The sequence below is a fragment of the Chanodichthys erythropterus genome, chromosome 21 (genome assembly GCF_024489055.1).
Source record: "Chanodichthys erythropterus isolate Z2021 chromosome 21, ASM2448905v1, whole genome shotgun sequence".
In the NCBI taxonomy this organism is placed as follows: Eukaryota; Metazoa; Chordata; class Actinopteri; order Cypriniformes; family Xenocyprididae; genus Chanodichthys; species Chanodichthys erythropterus.
This window is the reverse complement of record NC_090241.1, coordinates 15,504,539-15,524,863: the sequence shown is the minus strand read 5'-3', so window position 1 is coordinate 15,524,863 and position 20,325 is coordinate 15,504,539. Positions and strand designations below refer to the sequence as shown.

Here is a 20,325-nt window from a genome sequence, read left to right as displayed (position 1 = left end):
CTCTGCATGTTCACTGCATTCTAGTCTGTCTCAGCAGTGTATTCCTGAAACATAAATGTTTTACTGCACCACACTGAGACAAAACAGGTTCAGATAATGGCATGGTTTGATTCATAATGGAGAATCACTGCATTCTGCATGCATTTCAAAAAATGGAAAATGTTATTCATATACCTGTGATCATGAATCTTACATGGGGAGTGTCAGACAAACTACATTGATTTATTGTCTATGACATGCATCACTTATGAGTAGGCCTATTAGACTGTTCATAGCAAATGTTTGTCTTGCAGCTGGCACCAGACGATGCATGGAAGTGCCCTCACTGCAAGCAGATGCAGCAGGGGATGGTGAAGATGAGCTTATGGACCCTGCCTGACATCCTCATTCTGCACCTGAAGCGTTTTCGGCAGGTGGGCAAACGGCGAAACAAGCTGTCCACCCTCATCCGCTTCCCTGTGAGTGCTCTGGATATGACACCCCATGTGGTGAAACGCAGTCAGAGCATGAAGAATCTGGCCCCTTTGCCTTCAACTTGGAAACATGGGGATACTGACTTCCTTTACGACCTGTATGCAGTCTGCAACCACCACGGAGGCATGCATGGAGGCCATTATACCGGTGAGTGTGCTGGGATCTCTGATTGAAGCAGGGGGTCTAAAAAACATTTCTCTTTATTATTGTTACACAATGGTATTTTATGTTTCTTCAGCTCTCTGTGATTTTGCCCTTGAGGATTTCATTAAGTAATATAAAACTATACAGACACATTCTTACATTCTTGTCGACTAACAATGTCTTGCAATTCATTTATACATTGCGTTTTAGGTGAATTCTGACATTTTTGTGCTTTTTTTGCAGTGTCATTTCCACAAATCAAATCTCAAATTATGAATTGTGTTTAATATTCTATGATAGAAATGGCATTTTAAACATTTTGGGAATTAAATGAAATTCATTTTTGTCATGCTAACGATAATATAACATTTTATGTATCCTAAATACAGTCATAATGAAAATGGCACAACTGAGGGAGAGTCATAATTTGTGTAACAATAGATATGTCATGTTCACAAATTAAATATTGATATGGTTTATGAAGGGAATTTTTAAACTGGCAATGTTAACATGTTAACTTAAAATGTCATTTAAATATGTTTAATACAATCTTTTTTTCACATTTACTAATATTACTGATTTATTGATTTTATGGTCTCATTCTGCTTTATAAGGACTAGTCAGAAATCATGAAATCAGATATTGTTTTATCTTATTGATATTTTTAGATTTATTGTATTGACAGCCCCTTGATTGTATGGAAGTTTGTTTCTGCCATCATGGAATATAAAAAAAAAAAAAATATATATATATATATATATATATATATATATATATATATATATATATATATATATATATATATATATATATATATAAACTTCAGACCGAAGGGAGAAAAAAAAAGTCAAAAAGAAAGAAAAAAATCATACCAGTAGTCATGCCATATGTATAGAATCCTTTACAAGAGGATTTGTCTTGTTTGGAGGTCCTTGCCCATGGTTTATGATGTTTTCACACACTTTTTTAGTTATCTTTTTCACTTTGCTTTCCCTCATTTATTCATTATAAATTTCAACTTAAATAATCTTGGGGGAAGAAGGTTATGCCTATGTTTCTATGGACTACTCAGATACGAACCAGTTCAACATCATACAAAATGCATTTACATTTATTTAGCAATTTTTGTTTTGGAAAATGTTCCCTAGAAACTCATCAGTGCATGAGCCAGTAATGAAAACCTACATAAATAAATGAAAACATGAACAGAAGTTTAAATCAATAGATGTGAACACACCACTCAGTATATGTATGTGCAAAACAGCCTATTGTAGGAACTCCGTGGATGGCCACTGGTACAGTTATGATGATAGCAGCGTGGAGCTTGTGCCAGAGGAGGAGCTGTGCACACGAGGGGCATATATCCTGTTCTACCAGAGAAGAAATGTCATCCCTCCTTGGTCTGCCAACAGTTCAGTCAGAGGTCAGTGAATGAGCAAAGTTTGGTTTGGGAGTTCAAAACAGCTTACCAAAGCGAACTTTCAGGAAAAGTGTGGAAATCTTTTCTGCTTCATTTCTCCTGTTCAATCTGTGGAGGTCAGACGTCCGCGAGTGAAAATATGAACACACTGGAGAGCTGCAGAAAATGTAGAAAGTAGTAGTAGAAAATGAAGTTGTCCTTCTGATGAACTAAGTTTAATATAACATCTGTTTAACTTATAACATGAAAGTAAGGTTAATAATATAACTTAGACAACACATTTTTCAGTTTTACTCAAATTAGGGTGACGCAAATATGAGTACACCCCACTGAAAGTCTCGCATAACCTGACTTTGCTGAGTTCAACATGTTCCTGGGTCAACATCTTTGTTGATCCTGGAACAACATTCAAATCAACCAATCCAATTTGAGGGACAAGTTTACAGATTAAGTCAAGTTTAGGCTTAAAATCATGAATTGGTGCTTCTACATCAGTGTTATTCATCTATCTATTTCCCTCTGATTTTTGTGATAACTTATGTGTAGAGTTAGGTTTAGGGGTAGGAATAGGGTTAAGACTAAATTTTCAGACTGGAATGTTGTTCCAGGATCAACAAAATATGTTGACCCAGGAACGTATCTAACTCAGCAATATCAGGACGTGCGAAAGTCTCTGGAGCAAAGCTAAATTTTAGACTACAAATGTCTAATTTAAATAGAATTCAACCACAGGTGAGTCTAATTATTAATTACACAGGTGTCCAGCAGACAGTTGACTATAAAAGGGTGTTAAAACCCCTTCCCATTTCATGCTGTCAGCAATGGCACCACATGGAAGAGAAATGTCACATTTGAGAAAGAAAATAATTTCTTTACACCAGAAAGGTGAAGGCTACAAGAAGATCAGCAAAGCTTTACTTATCAGTCAGAATACTGTAGCTACACTGTAAAAAATGACCGTGATTTTAACAATAAAAGACTGTAAAAATGCCGCGGTGAAAAACTGTCAATTGGTTTACAGAAAGGTTCCGTACTATATACGGTGAATAACTGTAATAGATCTAACGGTACATTTAAGTTTTTGGAAGTGAAAAATAACAATTCATTGTAAAATTTACAGTAATGAAATAACTCTGTTTCTTCTTAGTTTTTCTCATTTTTTCCCAATCAGTTATGTACATTAGGGTTTTATGTTACATCAAATGTTGTTGAATTAATGTTTATTGCATTTTTAAAATTTCATGCATGTTACCATTATGGTGTTTAGTGTGTGTGTGTGAATGACACTGTGTGCACCTTCTATATGTTAGTGTTGTCCTCCTCAGTTTGTGGAAAATCTGCTTGTGATGAACTTTGATTCATCATGTGACTCTTATCACCACTGTGTTTGGTGACTGTCAGTGTCTTATAAAGGTACAAAACAGATATTAGTACTTCATTAGGTTGGTAAATTAACATTATATCAATTAATGAAATATGTTATTTTACCGTAAATTTAACAGAATTTTTTTTACATTGCTACTGTATTTTTTACGGTAAAATTCTGGCAACCACAGCTGCTGGTTCTTTACCGTAAATTTTACTGGGATTTTTTTTTACAGTGTAATGTTTTTGGAACTGATGGCTTCAAAACTGTATGGCGTCGCGAATGTGAGGAATACAAAGAAGAATGCATGGTGCCTACAGTGAAACGTGGTGGCAGTGTTCTTATGTGGGGCTGCATGAGCTGCATTTCATTGATGGCATCATGAATTCACAGATGTACTGCTCTATACTATACCATCAATCTGTGCCCTTGGGCGTCGTGCACTTTTCCAACATGACAATGATCTTAAACACATTTCTGTAGAAGAACAGGGTGAAAGTGATTCAGTGGCCAAGTATGTCTCCTGATCTGAACCCAATCAAACACCTATGGGGAATTCTGAAGAGACGAGTTGAGCATCACTCTCCATCCAGCATCCAGTCTCTAAAAGAGGTCATTCTTGAAAAATGGAAAAAGACAGATGTTGCAAAATGCTGCCAACTTGTTCATTCCCATGCCTAGAAGACTTGGTGCTGTCATTAAAAATCATGGAGGCCATACAAAGTGCTAGATGTAGTAGTTTTCGTTGTGGGGTGTACTCATTTTTGCATCACCGTAATTAGAGTAAAAGTGAAAAATGTGTAATCTAAGTAAGTATATTATTAACCTTACTTTCATGTTATAAGTTAAACAGATGTTATATTAAACTTAGTCTTGTCAACATTTTGGAAACTGTTTGTGTTCGTTGAGATATTGTTTAAAATGTTACTTTTCAAAGTTACGCTGAGCACTGTATTCATTTAAACGCCGTTCTCAGCAGTGTGATTGCCGTCAGATGTTCGATAACAGTGTATCGCAGCTCACGTATTTCGAACTTCGTTTTATCCCTAAACGAAGAACGAAAAAGAAATTTGCCATGTATATATCAGGGCCTTACGTCAAAAGCATTTTCAGTATGGGTGTGCAGCCAATATTTGTATCTGTATATATCTGTATCTGCCCCTCGTGGTTCGGGTCCAGCTCAGAACATGGGGGTCGCAAATGGAGCTTGAGACGGGCCTGTCGCTTTTCTCAGCTCTCACCTGCAGGCTCCAGGACTTTCACTTGGGATCCGGAAGCCGGCTTCTTCCACCCCGAGTGAGTGCCAGATGTTGCCATTATCTAACTCTGAGGAGATGGATATTGTCAGTATCAAGGCAGGAGAGTTTGAGGAGTGGGCATGCGAGGAGCTAGTGGAGGTTGTGGCTCACCGAGAGGCAGGAAGTTTGCTAGAAAAACAAGTTAGACAAACATTTCATGCCTAGTAAATCACAGCCTCTGCGTCAGGGCCTGCTGTTCTTTTCGGACCACCTCACTGAGGTGTTGAGGTCCTGGAACAAGCCATTTTTCACTAGGCTTTTTAGTCCTGTGGACTCAAATCATGGGATTATGGGGCTGAGTTGAGTTACGGCCCAGGGTTGAAGAGACGCTTGCGAGTTATCTCTCCCGTGAGACTGCATCATCCCTTAAGGCCCTCTAAAGGTCTCTTTGTGCCACCAAGGAGACAGCTGTGCCATCTGCCCGCTCCATGGCAGTTATGGTGGCTACAGAGAAACATATGGTTGAACCTCCCAGGCATAAAAGCAAAAGACAAAGGCTTCCTGATGGACACCCCACTCTTGCCCCCTGGTCTCTTTGGTGATGCAGTCAACATTGTCCTCAAGAGGTTCCAGGAGGCTAAAAAGCAAGCGGTGGCCTTACAGAGGCTCATCCCTCGCCAAGGCCAGGCCCCTGCCAGGGAGCAGCCCAAGAGAGCACCAGTCAGTCTTGAGAGACTGATTCCCCTAGCAGATTTTTTTGGCAATGTGGAAGCTTCTGCCAAACATTTCTCAATGGGTTCTGCAAATTATAAAAAAAGGATACAGAATTCAGTTTGTCAACATCGATTCAAAGGAGTACTATCCACGATAGTCAGACCAGAGCAGGATCAGGTGCTGGAATAAGAGGTTCAATCTCTCTTGGCAAAAGAGGGTATAGAATTTACTCCTATTCCCGAGGGAGACTCCGGATTTTACAGCCAGTACTTCATAGATAGGCACAACTGTCTCCTGCTCAGATCGTAGTACTGATTTGTAGCACTGAGGTACTTCCTCCCAGACATCAGAGGCTATCATGTTCTTGTCTGCTCAGACAACACATCAGTAGTCTCCTACATAAATCATCAGGAGGTTCTGCAGTCATGGCCACTATTTGCAGATTGGCAAACCAGATCAGCTAATCTCCTTGAGAGCAATATACAGTGCCTATAGAAAGTCATCATACCCTGTGAAAATCTTTACCGTTTGTCACATTACACCCTGGAAAATAAAATAAATTAAGTCTAATTTTTTGAAGTATGTGTACTAGGGATGCAGTTAGCCCATGGTTCAATACACACCTCGTTTTTTTTTACCACGGTTTTTGTTCCGGTTTGGTTCTGATGGCTTGGCACATCAGTGTTTTACAGGAACAGTAAGAGGTTACGGAGAAAAAAAAAAAAAATATTTTTGTGCAATAGTCTTTATTTTACCAAGCAAAAGAACAAACAAAAAATACTTGTTTACATTCCTAGTGTATTGTATAATATAAAATAAAGATTAACAGTGGCAGCTCACAGTTTTACAGGAACAAATGTACAAATAAAACACTACATAGACTTCACTTTAAATTATACATTAATTCTTATTAAAGCTACTGTATTAAAGTTTTTTCTGTCAAAAGCAGTGGATGATTTTCTCTTTGTCTTTTGTTGTTTTATTGACAACCCCATTGACTATTTAAACACATGTGTCTGAAGAAATCTGCTGGCTCTGATGGTATCTTGTCCTTTTTATTAAAAGTCTGGGCAGAGGAATTGTCCCCAGTTTGGTGCTCTATATTTCAAAGGTCTGTTGACTCCAAAGTAGTTCCAGCTATTTGGAAAAAGTCTCTCATTATTCCTGTGCCAAAAACTTCGTCCCCTTGAGAATAATGATTTCAGACTAATTGCTCTCATGTCAGCAGTGAGAAGTGTATGGTATCAGTGTTAAGAGTAGATGATAACCAATTAGATCCACTTTAGTTCGCTTATAGGAATTATATTAATTGTTTGATGCATTCAGTTTTAAATCACCTGGAGGTTTCAGATGCTTATGCTCAACTGCTTTTTGATTTTAGTTCAGCAATCAATACTAAGCAATAAGCAATAGTCTGTCTCAAGTGAAATACTGTAGTACTGGCACTTTAATAGGAACTACATTCTGGAAGTATTCTGACGATACAGCTATTCTAGGTTTATTGAAAAAGCAAGACTCTTCTTCTATTCTTTATTCTGCAATTACGTCATTTATTGATTGGTGTGAGGTTAATTTTTTTAAAGTGATCACAAAGAAAACAGAGATGATAATTTTTTATCCTAAGGGTATTGGAGACCATATGCCTGTGTGTGTTCGCAATCAGGAAGTTACACAGGTGCAGACTTACAAGTGTCTAAGTGTGTATATAGACAGATATATTACATGGGACACGCATGTTCATTGGGTCTGTGAACGATTTACACAAAGATTGTATTTTTTACGTAGACTGTTTTATGGTGTCGATAGAAAATTTTTTGCTTTTTTACCAATCTGTATTAGAAAGTGTTAGTGTTAAAGTGTGTCAGGTATGGTACGGAATCCTCAATGTAAAATCCAAAACAATGATACAATATATTGTACGAACTATGAAATTGTCAGTCTCTTTTTGTACAATGTACATTGAAAGAGGTTTGAAGGATTTTAAGTGACCTTTCCCATGTACTATATTTCAGCTATGAACCGTTACCCTCTGGGAGAAGGTACAAAATTCCTTGTTGTACTAGTTTTGCACACCTAGATCGGGAATATTTGCCCATTGAAGAGACGATGCTTCACAGTAGGTATGGTGTGTTAAGGTGGTGTGCTGTGTTTGCTTTACGCCAAAGAAAGAAGCCTTTCCTGAAAAAGTGCCACATTCATTCTTGCTTGCGCTATGCAAAAACACACCTGGAAGACTCTGATGCATATGAGGATTATAATCTGTACATACAGCTCCAAAACTGACTTTACATACTTTATTTTTTTATTTTATTTTTTTCCCAGGGTGTAATGTGACAAAAGGTTAAGATTTTCACATGGTATGAGTCATTTCTATAGGCACTGTACATTCCTGGTCACCTCAAACAGGGAGCAGACATCCTTTCAAAGCAGGGGCTGAGGCCCAGGGAATAGACACTTCACCCTGAGGTGGTGAAGTTGATTTGGAAGGAGTTCGGCCAGGTGAAAGTGGACTTGTTCACTGTCCACTCTGGTTCTCCCTAATGCATCCAGCTCCATTAGGGCTGGATGCCATGGTGCAGACGTGGCAGAGGCTGCGTCTGTATACATTTTCCCCAATCGCTCTGCTCCCAGGAGTTCTAGAGAGGGTTCACCTGGATGGGGTTTGTCTGCTGTTAGTAGCCCCGTTCTTGCCAGCCCAGGTTTGGTTCTTAGACCTCCTATCTCTCCTGGACAGCTCCTCTTGTAAGATTCCAATCATGAGGGACCTTCTGTTAGAGGCTGGGGCACAATATATAACCCCTGGCCAGAGAAGTGGAAGCTTTGGGTTTGGCCCCTAAGGGGGACCAACTCGTAAACTCTGGTTGCAACCATCTTAAAATTCTACAAGCTCCCTCCACAAGTAAACTTTACACTGTGAAGTGTAGAGTCGTCACTTCATGGTTCAGAGAACACCAGTTGGGCCCAGTTAACTGCCCGGTTGGTTCAGTGCTGGAGTTCTTTCAGGCGCTGTGTTGCCTTGCCATACTTCCTGCATGCCTATGAGTGACTTGCTTTTATCCAATCAGAAGCTGACAGTGTGCTGTTTCGGGTACCCTTTATAGCTTCCATGGTACACTGCCATGTGTCACAGGGTGACGTTGCACCAATGACATTGGATATTTGATTCAGATATAATTACACAGGAGAGCTCCCATATCATCTTTAAAACAGACACAGTGTCTCATTCCCTTCACCATGGTTTACAGATGTAACCTGAGACATTTTTTGAGTTGATTTCAGTTAATTTGACAGGTGGCTAAGGTGCTGCCACTGGGTATTTGTCAATTGGTCATCATGGAAACAATAATACAGGACATTATTTTAGTTATTAAAAATTAAGGGGCAGCATACTCTATGTCCTTGTCTAGGAGAAACATGGACTAGCCACTAAACAGTCATGATTGTCTCCTTGTACAGGTTCCACTAGCTCCTCCATGTCAGACCATTGGCTCATCCGTTTAAATGGTGACAGTAAAAGAGGAAGTATGGTATCAAGGTCTTCCACAACATGTCCTTCTTCCATCCCAGACTCCCCAGAGTCTCCCGTCTTTCAAAATGAGCCCTCAATTGAGAAGAGAGGTGAGTTTACCCAACAAGTTTGTTTTAGTCATTGTAAATAAGAAATGTAAATGGTAAAAGGACGTTTCTTGACAGAGATTTTATCATAGTTCTTTACTTGTTTTGTTGTGGGCAAGTGTTTTCCACCATGCACTGAATATTGTGTTAATGTCAGTGTCTTTAGGTGGGTTCGAAAGCAGACCTTTCGTGCGAGGAATCCAAGGGCGTAGCGTAAGCATGAAAAGTCCCACCAAGACCAGAGTGCTCCCACTGCGATGGTCCTTTGGAAACAAAGACCGCCACAAACCTGCCTCAGCTCCTGACCCAGCTCCTGCAGAGCTAGTGGAGTATTTAGAGTCTGGGAGGAGGCCAAGATGCACCAAAGACCCCATTGTTGCCCTAATGACTCGACCTTCAAATAAAGAAGTCAGTAAAGAAGACGATACGAAAAAACCTGCAGCCAAATCTTCAAGCCACAGCAGCCTCGAACCTCTGGAGTATCTCAAAATACCACAGGGTCAAGAAAGATGTAGCTCAGAGAAAGCAACAGGCCAACAGCCCAGCAGCAACAGTAGACCAAGGGAAGATGGGACTTTGACTAGACGGACCAGCAGAAAATCAAAACAGGAACAATCGCAGTCCAGAAAGAGCTCTAGTGCAGGGATCCAATCTAGTTCCAGTGGTCCAAGCGGCTGGGAAACCACACAGAAGAGTGACCCAGGCAAGGAGCGAGACCAACCAGAGGAGAAACAGAGAAAGGGACAGGAGACAAAACGTCACGATAGTGTCTTCGCATTCCTCAAAGGTGGTTTCATGAAGAAGGACTCACTTCGGAGGTCTCGAGACAATGAACCTGTGAAAGTGGGTGATATGGGGGTGAAGAGCCCATCTGGAGTTTCGCTCTCCAATGGGACACATAGTAGATCTTCAGAAGCTAAAGCCCATAGCAATAACCTAAGTCGTAGCAGACTCGGTGGTGAACTTGCGAATGGCAAGGTGAGTCATGGGTCATCAGACATCAAACGGTCACAAAGTTCTTCCAATATTCAAAGCAAGGCTGATCTAGGCTTAAGAAGAACAGCTTCTCTACACAGAAATGGCACATCGGTGGCGCAGCCACAGAGCGCGCACGGGGACAGGGGCCCTCAGAACACTCTGCAACGCACACGCTACAGCACAAATTCACTGGGAAGAAAGAAGGCAGTGCCTGAATCAAGCTTTTGAGGCTTCACTACACCCAAATATCACAACAGGGTAGCAAATATCTAAAAGCCCAAGTAAGAATTATGAAAGGTATGAAAAGTACGTTTTGAATGATCACTAAAACCTGGCAGCACACAAATTATGAAGTTGCACATACATTTGGAACTAGTGGATAATAATTTTGTTCACTTTTTTCTGCTTATATGAAGTGCCTCTGAACCAGAGCTATTTTTTAGATTGTGTTTTGCCACTAGAAGTACATTACACACTGGTCTCTACACTATGCTTTTGAATTGAAAAATGATTTGTCTCAGATTTGATTTTCTTGTGCCATTTAATAGATTCATCACCTGTAATACATGAAGGAAATTGCTATATATAACTTTTCAGTTTAATGTCTTATGATTCTACAGATTGTACTGACTGGCTGCTAACCTCTCATGGGTTTCCATGACATTTAACAAAGATGTCAGTTATTGCACTTTCAGTAAATTTATTGCACCATCTGATTTAGTCATGATTTCAGATTAAAACATAGTTTATTCATGTTTACTCTTTTTTTTTTTTTTTTTCTTTTACACTCTGCAAAACAACTCTTATTGAGTATTGTTGTCTTGTTTTCCAGTAAACTGTCATATGACTTCAGAATATAGTAACCATTACTAAAACAAGAAAACTTTACCGAAGTAAACATTTGCTGAATTGAGTATAATTTTCCTAACACCTTGTTTTAATCATGAACCTAATTTTCATTAGTTTTATACTTACAACAGGTAAATTGCAAGTTTGATATGAATGCACTTCATTTAATAAGTATTACTCTGGTATTTACCTTGTTTCAATGATTTAGATATTTTAACTGCACAAGACCAAAATACTGATTAAGAAAGTGATTTTTCCAGGGCAGTTTTTTTTTTTTTTTTTTTTATCAATGCAGTAAACATTAATACATTTACAAATTCATATTATAAAATTATTTTTTAAAAATATAAAATTACTAAAAAACTCAAATGTGTGCTTTAGGTGTTCTGTCACACATAAGGATGGCATGTTGGCGACACATTGTATTAGACATAACTTAAAGAACAGTACACTCTGAAATGAACCCCCAAGTTGTTCCAAACACATTTTCCTTTTTTTATTTTTCCATCAATCGACCACAAAAGGAAACATTAGGCAGGATGTTCATGGTGTTCTTTTCCATTTAAATAAAAAAAAAGTAAATGGTGGCCAGCAACTGTCAAGCTCCAAAATGCCAAAAAAAAAATAAACCTCCTATGAATACTACTGTATCATATCTGATACATTAATTTCTAAGGCCTCTAAATTATCAACCAAATCAAAACTGAAAAACCTTCTACATGCCTTATGCCCTCTGATGGATAGTTCCACTTAGTAGCCTAATTGTATAAATGTCCACCAGTTTGTGTACACATCTTTTTGCTGTGAAATCTTTATTTTTTTTTTTAATTAAATGTGAAGCAGCTTAAGTTAACTTTATTATCCATATGATATTATCCATCATATGAATAATAATAATAATAATAATAATAATTATTATTATTATTATTATTATTATTATTAATGTGTGAGCATGGACGGGAAGGGCGAGAATCCAAATGCATGCAAGTTTATTTGAAAAAACACAAATACAGATAATCCAATCCAGGAACAAGAGTACAGTCCACACATCAGGAAGTTATAGTCCACACAGAGAAGGCAGAAGAACAACAACATAGAACACTGGACAAAAACAACAGGAACAGGAGTTTAAATACACAGGTTAAAAAGGGGTTGGATGGACAGGTGTAGGCGATTTGTAACCATGGAAACATATATATATATATATATATATATATATATATATATATATATATATATATATATATATATATATCGTTGATTTACAGTACAAGAATGTCTTATGCCATATGAATAACAATATCTGCATTTTTTTTGTTTAGTTTGGGCCTCTTAAAAAAATTTTTTTTCCTCTTCAAGAGTGAGTTCTATATTATCACTATATCATACTATATGGGCCATAAAACCTGCTGTATCAATATGATACAAAACATAAAACACACATGCAAAATTTATATATTTTTTGTCACACTGTACAAAGACAGAGGAACTAATGTCTTTGTAGAACATACAGTATGAATATGCACACATCTGAAAGCTATTTAAGATTTTCTTCAGAGAAGATCATTAGTGATTAATGATAGACCTAAATTCCAGTCTTTTTCCCCATAAAATTTTCATATGGCTTGGAATTTGAAATTTATCAAACATGCCATATGGACTACTTTTACTTTTACTACTTTTACTTACTACTTTTAGTGTGTTGTTTGATATTTTTGGAGCTTGACACGCCTTAATCACCACTGACTTTTATTTTATGGAAAAGAGCAGCGTGAGCATTCTGATGAATATCTCTTTTAGTGAATCAAACAAGTTTAAAAATTAAAATGTTAACTTAGTCATTTTCAGCTCATCTGAAAATGATTGATGTGTTCAAATAATGTGGAGCTCTAGCAATGCCAGTGACTGTGGAATAAGGAAAAGCCTCAGTGTAAACAGTAAAGTGACCTTAGATAATAGACATCCATGACACAGATTGTGTTTGGCTCTAATTGCTAAAGCTACAGTCAGAATATGTCATATTGTCTCCTTCCTATTTGGACTAATTGGCTTCATATGTCCATTAATCTGATGAATAAGGCAAAACTAACAATCATACTTGTGTATCGCTATCTAGCAGCATTTAAATAGTCTGAATGCAGCTCATAAAACACTGATATACACTGCAAAACTCATCCTCTCACCAAATTAATATTTTAGAATACATTACTCATTAAAGGATTAGTTCACTTTGAAATGAAAATTACCCCAAGCTTTACTCACACTCAATCCATCCTAGAAGTATATGACTTTCTTCTTTCTGATGAACATAATCGCAGTAATATTAATTAATATCCTGACGCATCTGAGCTTTATAATGGCAGTGATAAGGATCAATGAGTATGAGCTGAAGAAAGTGCTTCCATCTACATCCATCCATAATAAATATGTGCTCCACATGGCTCCGGGGAGTTAATAAAGGCCTTCTGAAGCGAAGCGATTTGTTTGTGTAAAAAAAAATTTTTTAAAAATCCATATTTTAACAAGTTATGAAGTAAAATATGTAGCTTCTTCCAGGCTGCCTTCCGTATTGAAGTTACGAAGAAAGTGTTAACTGGTGTCACGTCAAGCGTAAGCTTTGTGAACTGCAAGAGTTTAACACTTTCTGCGTACATTGAACAGGAAGGCGGCTCATGCAGAAGATAGATATTTTACTTCATAACTTAAATATGGATACTTTTTACAAAAACACATCGCTTCGCTTTAAAAGGCCTTTATTAACCCCCCGGAGCTGCGTGGAGCACATATTTATTATGGATGGATGTGGATGGAAGCACTTTCTTCAGCTCACTGCCATCATAAAGCTCGGATGCATCAGGATATTTATGACTATTTCTTCAATTACGTTCATCAGATAGAAGAAAGTCATATACACCTAGGATGGCTTGAGGGTGAGTAAAGCTTGGGCTAATTTTCATTTCAAAGTGAACTAATTCTTTAACAAAGATTTAAATTGATTCAGTGACTCTTAGGGCCCTATTTTAACGATCTGAAACGCAAGTGTCAAAGCACAAAGCGCCAGTAACTTTGTGGGCGGGTCTCGGCGCTGTTGCTATTTTCCCGGCGGGATAAATGGCTCTTGCGCCCGGCGCAAATCTAAAATGGGTTGGTCTGAAGTAGCTTCATTATTCATAGGTGTGGTTTGGGCGTAACGTGAAATAAACCAATCAGAGCGTCATCCAACATTCCCTTTAAAAGCAGGTGCGCAAGTTCCATTATGGATTGCTATTATTATGGCGTATTTACCAGGCGCACGCCAGGAGCGGTTCACAGCCGAGGAGACTGATGTTCTTGTAAGAGCAGTGAAAGACAGAGAAGTTGTGTTGTATGGGGATGGGAGAAACCCACCCAAAATAGCGTCGGTAAACAGGTTTTTTCACATCTTCGTGGCACACCACAATGATTTCCGTCATCTCATGTGTTAATATTTTTTTAGTGTAACATATGATTTGCAAAAATAACTGTTGCATCTGTGTAGATTACATGAGCAAAGTGTATGCGCGTTGTGCACGCTATACATTATGGTCAAGCATGCGCCCTTAAAATAGCATAATGAACAACGCGCAACGCGCCACTGACTTTAGACTAGGTTTTTTCTGGTCAGTGGCGCAATTGTTTAATGGAACAGCAAAATAGCACCAGGGATTGTTTGCGCCGGAACACGCTGAACCGCCCAGGGAGCGCAAGTTCATTCACTAGTTTAGCGACGTGCTTCTGTGGAGGGAAAAGCGCGCTTTGCGCGGGTGCAAAATAGGAATGACACATGCGTCGGTGTACAAAGTCAATTGCGCTGGGTGCAAGATAGGGCCCCTTGTGTGACTGTGAGTGAATTAAAACTCAATCATCACTCAGAATCAAATTCCCGCATTTGTGTTTTTAACAAGACAAAGTGTCCTTTTGAATATTGCACATGATATGGTATATATAGCTCCTCAAATGTAAAATGCTATTTGTTTTTCTTTGCTTGTTGGAAAAACGTGCCTCTACCACCATTTTTGCAGAATTCCAAAGACATACCTATAAATACAATTCACTGCAGTTTCTAGTAGCCATAAAACATCAACCTTTATTCCTTTTCACACAAATTATGATTACAGGGGCAGATTATCAACTAATAAAGTCTTATTTTGCCTCACATAAACAGCTTCATATGTAAGGCTTTTCTTACATAGTAAACTTGCTGGGTAGCTCACCTGGTACAGCACTTGGGAAGGAGTGCCGTGCAACAAAAGTCATGACACTCAATAAATGCTCAAAGACTTGTAGAAGCGAGCTCAAAGGGCATGGCTAATGGGTTTTTATCTCATGTTTGCTTTTGTTAACGCTATCGGTTAGGTTTAGGGTATTGTAGGTGGTACATTATTTTAAAACTTGATAGAGTATTAACCTTTTAGCGACACCTACCAGGGATTTCATTACCAAACTGGAACTGTTACGTACAACAACCAACGTAAAAAAAGATTTGTCAGATTCGGATTCACTTGTTTCAATGAGAGTTAAAAACGATTTCAGCGCCACTCACTAGATAGTTCACTTTGAAAGCTCTGTGATACATCTGAGAAGCAACGTAATATCATTTTGCAGAAATGTTGTCACAGGCACATTTTTCCAGTGAACCTGGGTACTACTGTATGCAGTAAAGTTTGAATTGCACTGTAGAATATGGTTTAATGATTGTGGTCAATTTACAGATATCTCAGTTTACATATTATTTTTGTTGATCTGAATAAGCAAAGATGTGAAGTGATGGGTTGTTTGTGTCAATGCTCAAACTCTTAGATGTTCTGAACACAGGATGTCAGTTTAAAAAGAAAAACAACATACTTATTTTTCTCTTGCATTTGTTTTGTTCATTACAGTTCTCAAAAAGTTGTTAGGTGCCATCACACCAGAAGAGAGATGATTCACAGTTCATGTGTGACCCTGGACCACAAAACCAGCCATAACTCGCACGAATGTATTTGTAGCAATAGCCAACAATACATTATATGGGTCATTATATGGGTCAAAATTATCGTTCCATGAAGATACTTTATAAATTTCCTACCATAAATATATAAAAAAATTATTTTTGTGAGTGGATATGCATTGCTAAAGACTTCATTTGGACAACTTTAAAGGTGATTTTCTCAATATTTAGATTCTTTTTTTTGCACCCTCAGATTCCAGATTTGCAAATAGTTGTATCTCTGCAAAATATAGTTCTTTCCTAACAAACCATACAACAATGGAAAGCCTATTTATTCAACTTTCAGATGATGTATTAATCTCAATTTCAAAAAATTTACCCTTATGAATGGTTTTGTGGTGCAAGGTCACATATATTGAAAAAAATCAAGTAAAAACATATTTTCAGCTTTATTGAAATCTGTGTGCGAAACCCACTAAAGATTTTTGTCATCTGCTGTCAACATGTAATCATCGCTGTTATTCTGTTGAGTATGTCAAATGGTTATGTAAAAAGTAGCAATTACATGGCATGTAACAGGATTTGGTCTGCTCCCCAAGGGCATTTCTTTTTTCCACTCCAATGCTTCCAAAGTAATCCTACTTTTCACTATGCCTAAAATAATAAGCACTTGTACTGACAAGATAACGAATGAAGGAATCTTTCCCTGAAATCTTCTCTTTTTTATTTGGTTTTTGAGATGTTTTATATGCAACTTTTATAAACATTTTGTAATGTCTTTGTATGTGTGTGTGTATATATATATATATAAACAAAAAATCTATTGTTAATCTATCTGGGAACAGCATATGTAGGGATAGATTATATGTACAATTCAAATTATCTTTGAATTATTGCACAAGGGTACATGTTCTGCTGTTAAGATGACTACATACAGGTTTGTGTGGACCTGTGTCTACAATAAACGGAATATAAACTGATATATTTTTGTATAATTGCTGAAATTAAAAAGACATTGGTACTCATGTTTCTTAGACTCTTTTAAAATTTACTGTGCTAAGTGCATCACTTAATTTTTCATTAAGCATGACTGAATCATTAGTTTAGCATTTATCTTGTTTGTCATCTAAAAGAGTTTTATTTGCATACTGAATGACTGTAAGGCTGTCCTCCTCTCTGCAACATTTCGACTGAAAGTCTCTTTGCATTGGCTTCAGTTGCTCCAATTCCTGAGGGAGTCTTCACAGAGCACTCAAAGAGCAGCTTGATCCACTCCTCATCAGCATGCACTACCCTATAGTCTCAAACTTCAGATTGAAGACGTTGGTGTCATTGTTTCAGTATCTCAGCTGTTGTCAAACAGAAATCTAAATTCTGGTATTTATTCGAAGGCTTGATTTACATCATTTTGAATGCAAATTTCTTCTAAAAAAAAACTCATTATGCACTTCAGAACATTACGTTTTTAATATATAAAGAGCAGAAGGACAAACTTTGTCTGCCCGCTAGAGAACTGGAATCATCACAGAGATGTTTGAGACCTCTGAAAACTCTCTGTAAAAATCACACACGGCCACAAATGTACAAACAAGCTAAATTCCTGTTACCGATGCTGTATATGTCAGCATACTTGCTATTCTCAATAACAGACAACAAAAGGGATAGCCATCATTCTGCTGTTAGATGACATTCTATTAGGCACAATGTTAGGGACTGACAAACTCACCATATTACACCAGTCTTACATTCTTTGCACTGGCTGCCAGTCCGATACCATATCGACTACAAGATATTGTTATTTGTTTAGCTCTCAATAATTTATCTTCTAAATATCTCTCCGACTTGATTGTTACGTACAATCCTTCCAGACCACTTAGATCCCAAAATGGTCGTCTTTTGTTGGTACCACAATCTTGTTTGCAACGCAGGGGAGACCGAGCATTCGCAGTAGCTGGCCTTAAGCTGTGGAATAGCCTGCCACTACCTATCAAAACTGCTTCTACATTTGCCGAATTTAAATCCATGTTAAAAACTCTTTTAATTCTTATGCTTTTAATTCTTTGTAATTTGCATGTGTTCCTTTGCACTTTTCTTCTTCTTTTTCTTTTTTAACTTTATGTAGGCTACAGCATTTTGGCCAACTCAGGTTGATTTTTATTGAATTGAATTCTGACTGAAGGTCACATTAGTGACTGGCTTTCACCTGTGAATGTGACCGCACCTTGAGGCTGTCATTCTGCTTAACATTTCATTTTGTATTTCATGGAAGAAAGTAAGTGACTTGCAGGTTATCATCAACATGGGGGTGTTTTACCTGTCTCTTTAAATAAAATGTCTGTTTCTTTAATGCAGGCCCATTATTACTATTGCTACATTTAAAGGTCCCGTTTTTCGTGGTTTTTTTTAAGCTTTGATTGTGTTTATAGTGTGCAATATAACGTGTTCATGTTTTGCGTGTAAAAAAACAGTATTTTTCACATCATTTACTTATCTGTATACCGCTGTTTCCACTGTCAAAAAACGGGCTGATGACTTCCTTGTTCTTTCTTCAGAAATACGTAACGAGTTCTAATTGTGCCAGCAGCTCCTGTGTTGTGATTCGACAGCAGCTTAGCGCTCCTTGCCCGGAAAGGTCACGCCTCTTACCATAACGTGTGCTGCACATAGTTTTACATGTGGATTATTGTGGTGTTGTGCCGAATGAACACAAAAGACAATAATTCCCGAGAGACTGAACTCTTTAATCTCCACAAGCAGCGACAGAAAACGTACAACGTTAGCACTCACTCAGAAGAGTACCTCATACGGAAAACAGCCATATACATAAACATAGTCCCCTCTTGTGGCCATAATGTGCACTGCAGTCCAACATTAACTATTGCAGTAAGGATACCACAATTAGAATTTTCGGGAACCGAGTTAAACATAAATTGTAACCATTGATCTCTAAGTACAGCGTCCCTGGGAAGGTCAAACAAAGGTGATTGGACTGCGGGATGAAAATAACACCGTTTCGATGACATGGCGACAAACACACTCTACAAACGCAACTCTTGCTCTTCTCTGTGGGAGCGCAACAAGACCACGCCCCCTTTTTTGTGTATTCCTGTGGGCGGAGGTTAGTCAAGAGTCGGAGGTTAGGTTTTAGTGACGTCATTAAAGAAGAAAGTAGAGGGATGTAGTCGAAACTGGCCGTTCGATGTAGGCGACTTCTGTTAAATAAAATATCTCGCTTGGCATTGAACTTTGAGCTTTAAAATTTTACAGATTTTATTTATACTCTAACAACAACATTACACACTAACTAAAGTTTGAAACATGGGATCACAAAGAACGGGACCTTTAAATGGGCTATATGTAGAATTCAGATACCCTTGTGATTAGTGACACCAGTGTTCATTAAGTGAACTGCAACCAGCAATTTATTGCTCATACTTGCATTCGTACACACATTACAAGATACTGAATGTGATTTAAGGCCCTGATATATTCACAGCAAAAGTTTTTTTTTTTTTTTCTCCATTATTTGCTTAGAAGTAAAAAGAAGTTGGAAATGCCTTGACATCCATGCTGAGAGTGGCATTTAGATGGTTATGTAAATATGTGCTGCACACTTTCCTCTCAATAACACATGACAAAATGACAGTGGTGAGAAAACGTCTCGGTTACGTATGTAACCCTCGTTCCCTGAAGGAGGGAACGGAGACGTACGTCAGTAGTGACCGACGAATCGGGATATCGCTTAGAGAGCCCTATCATCTTCGTGTAAACTAAAACAAGCCAATGGAATTGGCGTGCGATATTTGCATAATGCGCACCGCCCCCGACAGGTGTATATAAATAGGAAGCGGATGCAATCGCACTCTGTTTTTCGCTGAGGAGACAACTGGTGTCCGCACTACAGCGAGGGTACAGAAACTGTGGCGACGGGACGTACGTCTCCGTTCCCTCCTTCAGGGAACGAGGGTTACATACGTAACCGAGACGTTCCCTTTCAGTCGGTCACGTTCGACGTACGTCAGTAGTGACCGACGAATTGGGATCCCAACTAAAGCGCCACAGTTACGAAACCCCTTCCAGTGCCCAGCGCAAGCTCAGCCACCCATAGCACCGGCTGGCGGTGAAGGGGGCGAGCTTACACCGAGAGAGTCTACTGCTGTCTAACCAATACCCACTAAGTAAACTGGACTACACTGGGGAAGCGAACCCGTAAGGGACGCTGCGGAGACCACTACCTACCCAATGGGGGAGGAGTTTACGTGGGAAATACACATATGGACTGGCCTGGGGGGCAGTACTCATATGGAGTCCCTGGGATGGCTCCACCTGGTAGGGGGAGACTCATCTGACAGGTGACAGCAGAGCTGGCTCTGCTAAGGGAAAGACACGGACTCGGCCCGTAGGGAGTTTTAAACCGTGGAAAATTACACATATGGGATCGCTCACGTAGAGGGGTCACGACATATGGGCCCCAGCCAACAGACAGCGTCAGCGACGGATGTAGGCCTGGCATCAGACACTCCGCAATGTCCGAGCCGAAGTGGGAGGCGGAGGAACTTGACAGGGTTCGCCAGGCGGG

The 20,325-nt window shown here is 38.7% G+C and overlaps 1 protein-coding gene across 1 annotated transcript in view; it reads left to right on the top strand.

The window, feature by feature from the left end:
- The window catches only part of usp43a (ubiquitin specific peptidase 43a), a 111,932-nt gene extending 100,881 nt beyond the window's left edge, over nt 1–11,051 (top strand). Inside the window, exons 12-15 of the mRNA XM_067374086.1 lie at nt 294–621; nt 1,883–2,041; nt 8,813–8,974; nt 9,129–11,051. Coding sequence (XP_067230187.1) covers nt 294–621; nt 1,883–2,041; nt 8,813–8,974; nt 9,129–10,177 — 1,698 coding nt within the window. The 3' untranslated portion in view covers nt 10,178–11,051. The remainder of the gene's footprint in view (nt 1–293; nt 622–1,882; nt 2,042–8,812; nt 8,975–9,128) is intronic.
- Nucleotides 11,052–20,325: the final 9,274 nt, after the last annotated feature.